This window comes from Pantherophis guttatus, chromosome 1 (genome assembly GCF_059756535.1).
Source record: "Pantherophis guttatus breed Tessera chromosome 1, ASM5975653v1, whole genome shotgun sequence".
NCBI classification, from domain to species: Eukaryota; Metazoa; Chordata; class Lepidosauria; order Squamata; family Colubridae; genus Pantherophis; species Pantherophis guttatus.
Genome location: NC_142063.1, coordinates 163135068 through 163147714, shown reverse-complemented (window position 1 = coordinate 163147714; position 12647 = coordinate 163135068). Strand labels below are relative to the sequence as shown.

At 39.0% G+C, this 12647-nt stretch overlaps 1 protein-coding gene across 1 annotated transcript in view; it reads left to right on the top strand.

Annotated features, from left to right (window-relative positions):
- The window catches only part of HIBCH (3-hydroxyisobutyryl-CoA hydrolase), a 46829-nt gene that overhangs the window by 33266 nt on the left and 916 nt on the right, over positions 1-12647 (top strand). Inside the window, exons 12-13 of the mRNA XM_034429452.3 lie at positions 9738-9857; positions 12004-12037. Of these exons, the coding sequence (XP_034285343.2) occupies positions 9738-9857; positions 12004-12037 (154 nt within the window). The remainder of the gene's footprint in view (positions 1-9737; positions 9858-12003; positions 12038-12647) is intronic.

Here is a 12647-nt window from a genome sequence, read left to right as displayed (position 1 = left end):
TGGCTTACCCACAATATAAAAGCAGCTGAGCTAGACCCAAAATGGCCCCTGCAACAAGCAGGAACCTCACACAGCCACAAAAAGCCCAAAAACAACTTTCACACTTTACACACAACACAACACAACACAACTGGCTCACCCACAATGTAAAAGCAGCTGTGCTAGACCCAAAATGGCCCCTGCAGCAAGCAGGAACCTCACACAGCCACAAAAAGCCCAAAAAACCAACTTTCACACTTTACACACACAAAATTCCACATACAGCTTTGTGAGGTTTTGTGTGTTTGTGTAGTTAGAGTGAAACACTACCGAAACACACTAAATCCCAGAAAGCTGCACAAATATTATTTTATTTTAATTTATTTTTATTTTTATATAAAAGCAGCTAAATTTAAAACTTCCTAAACTTTAAATGGCTAGGTCTAAAAAAAAGAACAACTAAAGAAAACCCCAATTAACTATTTTTTTAAAGTTCCCAAAGGGGGGAAAAACTTACCCAATAGAACAGGGGTCTCCAACCTTGGCAACTTTAAGACTTGTAGACTTCAACTCCCAGAATTCCTCAGCCAGCTTTGCTTTACTGGCTGAGGAATTCTGGGAGTTGAAGTCCACAACTCCCTGCCTGCTTGATTGCAGGCAGGGAGATTCAGTTGCTTGCTGATGCAATCGATTGCAGGGATTACAGCAAGGTGTTGCGACCAGCAGCTAAAATAAGCAAGCTGAGGGGTGGGGGAGGGATCGTCAGAGCCATTTAAAAGGAAAAAAGTTTTTTTCTTTTACATGGCTCTGACGATCCAAGCTGAGTTGCCTGATTAGCAGGCAACTCAGCTGAGACCGTCAGAGCTTGGATCGTGAGAGCCATTTAAAAGAAAAAAAGGCTCTGATGATAGCGCGGCTCAGCTGGGCATGGGGGGCGGGGGCAGGGATTTTTGCTACCAGTTCTCCGAACTGTCCACCGCCATCGCTACCTACTTGCCCGAGCCGGTCGGAACCGGGAGCATTTCACCCCTGTGCAAAATCCCCATTCCCTCCCCACTCCTGGGGAAGGATACTTCAAAATCTCCATTCCCACCCCACTCTGGGGCCAGCCAGAGGTGGTATTTGCTGGTTTTCCAAACTGCTCAAAATTTCCATCACCAGTTCTCCAAAACCTGCTGACTTTCACCCCTGCCCTCAGCTATTAGGAAATAAGATGAGAATATCACACTTTGCTGATATATAGAAGCAAGACTTACAAGTATCAAAGGAACAATTTCCCCTTGTTATCTTATAACAGTAAAAATATGCACCCTTTTAAAAGCACAGTGGCACAAAAGTAATGAAAGGACACAAAAAAATTCTAAAATGATACAATACTTCTCCTGTCCTTAATTACTGTGATGAAGTAATTAAGCAAATAATGAAATGCCTAAATTCCTTTCGCTTTGCAACAGCAGTTAAATCAGCTGAATACTGATAAAGGATATTTGAGACATATATCATCGCAAAACATAAGATTTTCCTGATTTCACCGTGCTTAAGCATTATCTTTTAAAGCAGTTCTTTTTAAACAATAATGAAATATTTACAACTCTTTTATCAAGAAATACATAACAGCTACAGTAATGCATTCATCAATAGAATAAAGTCCAGATGGAACCCAATGAATAAAATAATAAACCAAGTAAAAACACTTGGTGCCGAAAAAGTTCGCCATCACTGGTCTAGTGGACTCCAATATTGTCTCCAGTTAAGAGAGAAGCAGGGACTCATCAAATACCAATGCTATGAAACAATGACCAAACACAATGGAGTTATGCAGAAAAAAATGTAAAGTGCTTGGTGGTCTCTAGAGCTGTTCAGCTAAGTCATTTTGTAATATATAAACTGCCATATTTCCCCTTTCGCTGCTTATCTCTTTTTTTTTAAATCCATCCTAGAATGAGTAGCCTTTAAATCTTTTGAACCATGTATTAATAACCTGCATTACGGTGAACCACAAAGTTGCTTTTATTTTTCTTAGCTTATCTCTATTTTTTTAAAAAAGAATTCTTAACATTATTTTTTATTTAAATATATGATTTGTAAGGACGTGTAAACCTTACTTATTTAGGCCTATTTTATCTAGAGCATCATGTCCAGAATATCTCAATTTGCTTCTAATTCAAAGGATTTATTTCTGGAAAGTGCCAAACCACTCCTGGAACAGCGTAGTCCAGGAAGAGACTTGGCACGGCCCAAAGAAGGACAAAATGTTCCAGAAATCACTAGAATGATCTGTTCTTGAAAGGGGGAGGGGGGCTCATTTTTAGCTAGTCATACCGAACTCACCTAAGCCTGCCTTCCGTCTAAGTGATATAATTCAATAGTTGCAGTATATTGGTTATACAACTAGTTTGTATTAAATTTGGTACAGTTGAAACCAAGGAACTGGGATAACAAATAGATGCTGTACCCATATGTAAACATAAAAAAGTGTATTATATAACTTATAATATATAAAAATAACATTACAATTCATATTATAAATACAATCTATTTTTAGTCAAGTTGAATTTGTGGTAGTAGAACTGACTTTGTTATTTCTACTTCTTATATGTCCTAATTACATAGTTTGTGTGTATGTGTATACTGTGTGTGAGAGAGAGAGAAAGAGAGAGAGAAAATGGTTACTTATAATTTCATTGTGCTTTTGGTGAAATGTAACTTTTGGGGTTGTATAGTTGTGATGTATATTTCAAATAAAATTAAAGGCATAATATTAAACCATTTGCTATAGGAGGCATTATTGGTAGAGCAATATTAGGGGAATTTATTTTTTATTTATAGATGTATTGCCCAATTATTCCAGTATATATGGTTGCCTGTGGTCACAGAAAACTTTCTTATTTAAGAAATTAATTACATTTTTGCAATGCTTATATGTTTGCATAAGTAAATAGCAACACAAGAACTATAATTGCGATTAAAAGCAATTATATTTTTTTATATGAGAATAAGATAAAACTAGGGTATTTCTCACTGTTAACTATTTAGGCTTCAATTCTGCAATCACCTTCCTGGGAGTAAAGCCCATGACATTCATTGTATATTCAATTGTGAATATACATATTGCTCTTTTCTCTTTATTTCTGTAAAACATCACTGTAGATTGGATTTAACATTTTAAACCTATAGAGTGGGATGAGTGTAGCTGTGTTCCTTCCCCAAGTCCAGCCACATGATATCAGTTCTTATCACGCCACCCAGAAGCAATTATTAATGAAACTCAAATCTACTGTATGATTGGATGTAACAGATTCCTATGTTTTGTCTTTGTTGTTCTGCAGAAAGTTAATAAGTGCTTATTAAGGGGAAAATGGAGAAAACAAAATATAATTTTCTATCTTCTGGACTTTTGGACCCTATGGCAACCCAGAATATGTTACGTTTATTGACAGGCCAGAGTGGAACTCAATTCAGTTATAAGATGGAGCAGAGAGAAACCCTGGCAAGCTTTCAAGATTCTGTTATTCTACAATAATAAATAACATTTCTGGAACCCATTTTTTGACCTTGCTTAACTCAAAGGGCTGATATTCCTAGACTCAATTAATAAACATTGCACACAGGAGAAATGCTTGATTAGTAAAGCTGCAATTTCCCAGAAGATCCCTTAATCTAGGGCAGCTTCCTTTCTAGCCCTCTCTTGACTGCACAGCTGTTCATTCATCCATTATTATTCTTTCCACAATGAGAAAAGAAGCTGTTTCTCAAACATTGTAGCTGGATGCTGCTGTTTTACGTGCCTGCCTGAGTCTCCTTGGTCTGCACGAATTGATGAATAACAGGTGCTGCAGCTTACCCAGATTTAAATCCTCCTTGCAAAAATCAGGATCTCTCTCTAGACAGCATTTTTATCAAGAATAAATTAATCTCCCCTGTTAGCATATAGTCTGTCTTTCACTTAACTGATTGGTTCTTCATCTATCCTCAATTCAAATTCTTAATTTTGACTGTCACCTCGTGTGTGTGTGTGTGTGTGTGTGTGTGTGTGTGTGTGTGTGTGTGTGTGTGTGTGTGTGAGAGAGAGAGAGAGAGAGAGAGAGAGAGAGAGAGAGAGAGAGAGAGAGAGTGTCAGTGACACATTTCTTAGTACTTTCCCTACCATTCATATTTTAGCTGTTTCTTTTCATCCTTTCTTTTGCATTAGAACTACTTGAACCACCAGTGCATAAAACTGTCCAACCTGTTAATGTTACAGGAACATCTTATTTAGTGGTGAAATCCAATTTTTTTTACTACTAGTTCTGTGGGCGTGGTTTGGTGGGCATGGCAGGGGAAGGATACTGCAAAATCCCCATTCCCTCTCCACTCCAGGGGAAGGATTTTGCAAAATCTCCATTCTCTCCCTACTTCTGGGGAAAGGATATTGCAAAATCTCCATTCCCACCCTACTCTGGGGCCAGCCAGATGTAGTATTTGCCCGTTCTCCAAACTGCTCAAAATTTCCGCTATCGGTTTTTCAGAACCTGCTGGATTTCACTCCTGATCTAATTCTGAAAAATGCTCTGGATGAAGCACGGATACAAGAGAAACAGACTTTCTACTTTAGTAGAAAGTAGAATCAAAAGATTGGCGATGGATAAACTATCCCGACTCACATAGGATTGGCTCAAAATTGAATCCCACATAAATACAAAAAATAAGCTACTTTTTGGAGAAATCCACATTGACTGTTAGTTTTCCCGAGTGCAGTGTTTCAAAGGATCTCCTGCAAACAGGAAGGGAATATAGGTCTCCTGAAATTGGCAGAGGTGCTGCTTTGAAAGCTACAGCTTGAAAAGCTGCTGGAAGCAAACAGAAGCTGGGAATTCTAGAATGATCTTAGAGCGAATAAAGAGGCTGCTGCTGCTTAGAAACCAGTAGGGAGTGAGAAGTGGGAAAATAGTAATTCATTGCTATGCATTATATTGTTCCAAGGCCTTTCAATAATTTTGCTCCTAGCCAGAACTTTTAGAGCCAAATAGAGAATTCCATGTCTTTAAGAAATTGGGAGCTCTAATGCTCCTCTTGAAGTAAGTTTTACTGAATTGCTTCAGTTTTGCCAAACTTTACCAGCATTACTGGTAGTCCTTGACTTACGACTTCAGTTGAGCCCAGAATTTATGTTGCTAAATGAGAAATTTGTTAAAGTGAGTTTTGTCCCATTTTATGCCACATTAAGCAAACCACTGCAGTTGTTAAATTAGTAACACGGCTGTTAAGTGAATCTGGCTTCCCCATTGACTTTGCATGTCAGAAGGTCACGAAAGGGAATTGTGTGACACACACACACACCCCGGGACACTGCAACCGTCATAAATATGAATCAGTTGTCAAGCATTCAAATGTAAGTCGCATGACCATAGGGATGCTGCAGTGGTCTTAAACATGAAAAATGATCATAAGTCACTTTTGTCAGTGCTGTTGTAACTTCAAATGGTCACTAAGTGAACTGTTATAAGGTGAGGACTACCTGCATTTTAGTATGCATTGCAATTTTTCAGGATTGCCACTCCCTTCATTCCATGTTATTACTGTAATAGGCTTCAAATTTCAGCCAAACTCAGTTAAGCTCATTCTGGTTATTGCTTTAGATAAAGTTGCATCTATATTAGTTCATCAATGGATACAAGGAGCAAGATGCCACAGATTCATGCATTATAAGTGACAAGAGTTTGGATTCTTAAGATAAAATTGATTAACAGTGTTTATCCTGTGCAGAAGTCCCTCACTGGAAGGATAGTTCAGTATCAAATTAGCCCTTTTTAATGAGCTCCTAACTGTAGAGAAAAATAAAGGAACTGGAACATTAAGGATGAAAGTAGATGCTATTAATAAGCTGGTCTGTGTTTGGGGTTTTGTGCATGTGTGATGTTCGCTTTGTTTTGCTATTTTGCAGAGGAATATTTGTCCTCTCATTGCTTCCCTATTAAGCCAGCTGGTAGTGACTCATATATTCAAAAACCAGAGGTATAAAACTATCCTGCTTGTGCTTGCAGGATCTGCCCAGCAACTGCATATTAGCAGATCTAAAGGCCTAAGCAAAATGGGTCACTGCTTTTATCAGCTGACATCTGGAAAAAAAATAGGAGAACTGAGTAATCAGGAGCAGAAAAATGGTTTATTTATTTTTATTTATTTATTTGCACATATTTATATGCCACCCTTCTCCCAAAGGACTCAGGGCGGCGAACACAAGCAAAAACATACAATAAAAATCTGAATTAAAACCAGTTAAAATCAAATAATAATAAATAATAAAACCCAAGGATCTGAATCAGCCCATTTGTTGAACTAGCCAAGTCTTCAGGCCTCGACAGAAGGAACGGAGATCAGGCGCCGTCCGGAGCTCAGTGGGTAACTCGTTCCAGAGGATAGGGGCGCCCACAGAGAATGGCCCTAGCCCTGGACGTCGCCAGACGATATTGTCTGGTCAACGGTACCCTGAGGAGAGGTCCCCTGTGAGAGTGGACAGGACGGTGGGAGGCAGGCAGGAGATGGTCCTGCAGGTACCCTGGACTTAAGCCATGTAGGGCTTTATAGGTAAGTACCAGCACCTTGAAGCGGATCCGGAGGGCCACCGGTAACCAGTGCAGCTCGCGCAGGAGAGGTGTTACACGGGAGTAACGAGCTCCTGTAACAACCCGCGCGGCCACATTCTGGACCAGCTGGAGCCTCCGGGTGTACCTCAAGGGCAGCCCCATGTAGAGGGAATTGCAGTAATCCAAGCGGGAAGTAACCAGGGCATGAGTGACCGTGCGAAGGGCATCTCGGTCCAGGAAAGGGCACAACTGGTGCACCAGGCAAACCTGTGCGAAAGCCCCCCTGGTCACGGCCGTCAAATGGTCTAAAGACAGCCGGGAATCCAGGAGGACACCCAATTTGTGAGCCCTTTCAATGGGGGCAAGTACCTCCCCCCCCCATCAAAACCGATGGGACCTCTAGGACACGAGGTGCTGGCATCCACAGCCACTCAGTCTTGGAGGGTTTGAGTCTGAGTCTGTTCCTACCCATCCAGGCCCGCACCGCCTCCAGGCAACACAGGACGTGCCTCCGGGACATCACAGAAAGGCCATCCCCGGGGTGGCCTGAGGTGGAGATGGGGTTGGGTGCTAGAAACCTGCCACTTGTTCCAATGGGTTGGTAGTTTTAATGTTTTTATAAAAAGAACAGCAATTGATAAATCTGTTCCTTTGCCTACTGAGCACAGCTAGCTTCAAGGCAGAATGTTATAATGAACATTCTATACTTGTTGACGCTTCTGTATCTACATTTTATGAAAAACTTACATAGACGTTATTTGGCAGCAGACAGATGGCCATTCCAGACCCAAGAAGGCCCCTCCTTTGAGAAAGGAAGTTGTGTATCACCTTACCCAAGGATAGATTTCCTTCAGTTTCCCTCAGCTAAACAAGTTTTGATTTCACTCCTGTCTTTTAAAAGAGAATTAAAAGAGGATGTGCCTCAAAAGTGGCTCCAACTGAAGCAGACTATGAACAAAACAATTCCATCTTTTACTTCTCTGTGACTGTAGGGCCATCAACAAGCACCAAGCAAACTTCTTAAAGCAAATACTGCCCATTTTAATAACAAATAAATGCTTTGAGTATTTTATCCAGAAGCCTAGAGGTACTTAAAATCAAACCATCTTTCTAAACAGCCTTTCCCATTTCAACTTGTTGTAACATATTATTTCTTTATTTGATTTACGGTCTGCCTTTCCTTCATGAGCTCACGGCAGTGTACGCTATGTTTCGTCCTCCATTTTTTCCCATAACAACTCTATGATACAAGTTGTGCTGAGGCAGTGATTTTCCATGGTTCAGGGTAAGTTAAAACCTGGATTTCCCACTTGTGGAGTACCTTGGCTCCGGTATAGTGGTATATCCATATTTCAATGTAGTCCTTGTTTAACTATTACACGTGCAGCAACCATTCAAAGTTAAATGGCATTGAATAAGGACACTTGTTAAGACCATTCCTTGTAGACGCGGCCATTGCAATGTCTCCATGGTTGTGATCACAATTCTGGTGCTTGACAACTGGCTTGCAATTACAATGCTTGTAGATCTTGCAGTCATGCAATAATCATTTGTAACCTTCATTGTTGGCTTCTGACAAGGAAAACCAGTGGGAAAGCTGGCAGGAGGTCACAAATGGTGATCATTGCAATTTGCTTAATGGTGGCAACCAGAATGGCTGCAACAGCTGTTGTAAGTCAGTACAATCATATGAGATCGTGCTTTATGATCACATTGCTTAGTGTCGGAGTTGCCAGTTGCAGTTCCCCTTTTTAGCAACTGCAGTTGGGACCAGCAACCTATTCACTAAACAAAACAGTCACTAAGTGAAACCGAGACTTTGCTTGCAATCTTATTTTCAGCTTTCCTTTGCTTCACAGACCTACAAAATGTAAATGTGAGGACTGGTTGCAGTTACTTTTTGATTACCATCTTAACTGTGAACAGTCTCTAAAGCAGGGGTGTCAAACTGGCGGCCCATGGGCCGGATGCTTCATGCGCAGGCCATGCCCATCCCAGCTCCGCAAAGGCAAAAAACGTCGCAATACATCACGTGACGTGATCGAGTTTGATACCTGTGCTCTAAAGGAAGTAGTTACCAAATGAGGACTACCTATACCTCAGTTCCCAGCCTTCAACCATACTGGGATAGTGGGAGTTGCAACCCAGCATTTTGAGGAAGGCAGCCATTTCCTTATTCTAATGTTCTGCTGATGATACTTGTCTTCTCTCTAGTCCACTGGTTAAATTTTTAGGAATGATTTAGTTCACCATTATCCAGTAGTCTCCTGACAAGTCTTTCTTGGTACTCTCCATGTTATCATGTGAAGCTTTTTACTTCCGTTACTATAACTCGTATTCATTTGTTTTAATGGAAGACTGTTTTTTAAAATAGTTGTACAGAGATGCACCATAACTAAATACTGTAGTTCTTCAGAGAAATGTGTACTTTCTATCTAGGTTCCATTATTTTCTTGAGACTTGAGATTATTTTGCATTCTTTCTTTCCCAGTTCTTCTATACACAGATATCTTTTAATTCCCTTGATGCCCAGAGAGCATTAGCTTTATATGTACACAGTATCTGTTTTATATACTGTCATAATTGGTAAATACTCCCAGTAATTAAAATTATAAAAAGCAAAAATATATCAATGTAGTATTATTACCTACCATGATTCCAGAGCTCCATTAACTAAAGCAGGTTATTCAAGAATCAACTGCAGATGTGTTATTTCTTTTGTAATGTTTCTTTTCTATGCCATCATAATATAGCTTTGTCTTATGTGGCTGAACCAAAAGTTATGAGAAGAATTACAGTACCCTGTTTCCCCGAAAATAAGACATCCCCTGATAATAAGCCCAATCGGGCTTTTGAGCACATGGCAATAAGGCCAAGCATTTATTATAGGGTTCAAAAAAAATATAAGACAGAGTCTTATTTTCGGGGAAACATGGTATTATAAATCTATTATGAGAAAAATAATCAACCAGAGAGCTTTAGATGAGGATGAGGTGAAGAGTATTCGTTTCATGATTGTTGTTTGAATGTATGTCTTTCAGGAGTTTGTTTTATTAGGAGGTTTATCTTTATTTCTATCTTGTATGGTTAATTTACTCATTACTTTATCTTTTGACCTGAAACTGTAACTTGTGGTTTCTCTTCTTTGGAATCAAATATTCACACATCAGCTGTTTTTCTCCCCCTCTGCAGACAATCGCTAAAATGTCCCCAACTTCACTCAAGATAACTTTCCGGCAACTTAAAGAGGGAGCTTTTTTGAACCTGCAAGATGTATTCACAATGGAATATAGATTGAGTCAAGCATGCATGGTAAGACGTGTTGCATTTTGGCACTTTCTGAGCCAAGTATATTTTTATGTCACTAAGTATGGCTTACACGACTGCTGGTATTTCCTATAGTCCACTAAGGATATGAACAGGAATTCTGTTATCTATTCCGTTCTATTTTTGTACACTGTTGTCTGTGAACATATTAGACAAGGGGCAAACCTTTTAGCTAAAGATAGACAAACTATCCTTCTTCATACCATAATGTGAATTTTTTTTCCTTCTGTTTTACTGTTCCTAAATGAGAATTAGCTTCCCTTTTGTGCCTGACCTACAAGATTTCAGTAATTATGTTTTATACCATTGATTTTAAATGTTAGCATTTGATCTTTGCAGCGCAAGTTACAGGACTTCTTGTTCTCTCACTGGCTTTGTTCAGTATTGTTTCATATTAACCTTAATAAAGAGGATGATAGCCAAGATGTGAAGAGTCCATACCAATCACACTTTAGTCACATATATCTCCATGTATCTCCACATTTGAGATCCATTTGGCCGATTGGCGTCTGATGTTGCTACTTTCTTGTGGGCTGTGGGAAAAGTGACATTAAGCTGAATGGTGTACTTTTTCTACTTCTGTTTTTTTCAGGAGTTTGTATTCTTTCACTTAAGCTTTATTTTTTGGCAGCTACAACTTGCTTTGGTTTTGTGCAGGAGAAATCTCTTTTCTCACCCCTTCCCAAGAATGTATAAAAGAACTTATAAAGATTAATTCAAGGTCTAAAACAACCTGGATTGCCATTGTCACTTCAGTGAAGTCCTTATGATTTGTCAAGTGCTGATGAAAAAAACCTTTTGAGGGATTAACAACCATAAATTGTACCTTGGAAAGTGTCCTTGCTTCTGGTTATCTCATCAACATAACAAAGCAGATATACTCAGGATGACCCCATTTTATGTATCTTTCATAAAGCTGTGTTCCACTCAGATAAGAATGCATATGTGTTTTTTCCTGAAGTAATTTTGAGTTTCTAGTTCAATCAAAACATTGCTACCCATTTTCTTCCCCCCCCCCCCGCCTCACTTGAGACTACACTATAATTCTGAAAGTTTGTCAAGCTTTAGCATTCTATATTGACTATACTTGGCTCTTTCAAGAGATTCAAAAGCTGTTGCTATGTTACAGGCAAAGAAAAAACTATTTTCTCCTTCCTCTGTCTCCCATTGGTTGATAGAGAACGTTCATGTTGTTGTTGTGCCTTCAGGTTAGTTTTTGACTCCTGGTAACTGCCTGGACTAGTCCCTGCAGTTTTTTGACAAGTCTTTTGGAAATGGTATACTGTTGCTTCCTTCCTAGCCCTGAGAGAGAGTGCCCAAGGTCACCTGGCTCTATAGCTTTGTATCTAGCAGGACTAGAACTTAGTCTCCTGGTTTTTAACTTGATATTTTAATCACTACAGCAACTGGCTCATCTAGCTTACATATTATTACAACTTCCACCACTATATTCAATGAAGACTCATTCTGCAGGGATGATGCAATGGCCATTATAGTCCCTTCCTGCTATCTGTCATACTGCCAGATGAACTTCTGGCATTATCATCTGGAATGCACTCCGAGTGAGATAATTTCATTTGAAAGGTGCACATGCCATCAGTTCTCCACTGACTTGGCTGTTCATCACCAGTAAGTGAGATTTGCTATTCTTTCACGTTCTGTATGTGAAGCTCAGAAATTAATACTGAAAAACCATCAATGGCTTATTTTCAAGTAGTAATCTTTACATCAAACAACTCTCCCACTGATCCTATGCAAAATCTAACACTTCCGTAGGGATCTGGAATCTGGAATCTCAAAGATGCAAGCTACAAATGTTACCAGATTGAAAATCAATATACAAAAGTGGCCTTTAGATGAGATATTTTTGTGTGTGGAGTTCTTGATGTTCTCTGAGCTTGGTTGTTTGCCCGCAGACATTTCATTACTCAACTAAGCAACATCTAATGAAACATCTACAAGCAAACAATCAACCCCGGAGAACATCCAAGACTCCAACAATTCAACCCTGTGCTACAGATATTCTTTCCTATTGGAAGATATTTTTCTTGCTATGGGAACAAAATATAGAAAGAAAATTGTATTTCAAAATATACTAGGAAATTACCTAATGACTTCTTTTATCTTACAGCGAGGCCATGACTTCTATGAAGGTGTCCGAGCAGGTAAAATTTGAAGCCATTCCAAGCCCATTTTAAGTGAATTACAATGCAGACCTAGTGAGATTCTTCAGAAACAATTAGTTCAAACATGTTTCTGGTGGCAGGGACAGTTTAAGACATGCTCTTTGGGCACAATATTTCTCTAGGATAGTTGCAAAATATATTATCTGGCGACTGCTTTTTATTTGAGAGTTTTAGTAATATTAAGTAATAAAGATGGTAGAAAATAATAATAAAATAAAATTAATAAAATTTAATAAAATTAAAATACAAATAAGATAATTAAAATAATAATTAAAAGAGTTAATAGTTATTCAGAACATCAAGCATATTGCTTCCTATTTCACTGGGTAGCAGAATGGGTAGCAAGCAATATGCAAAATTGAGCTGCTCTAAGAAAAATAACGTTCTATTGTGGTTGTGCTAGTATGTAAGATTATTCCAGGCATATGGTTTGCCAATGCAAAATCTATAACAGAAGATACCAAACAGAAGCATATTTCAACTGCCTTACAATTGGCGAGTATGACTTCCATAGCCTAACCATGGGGAGTATATTAGAAGGCTCAATGCGTCTTCCAGGGTAAGAGGAGTTTTTTCATTGAAACATCTC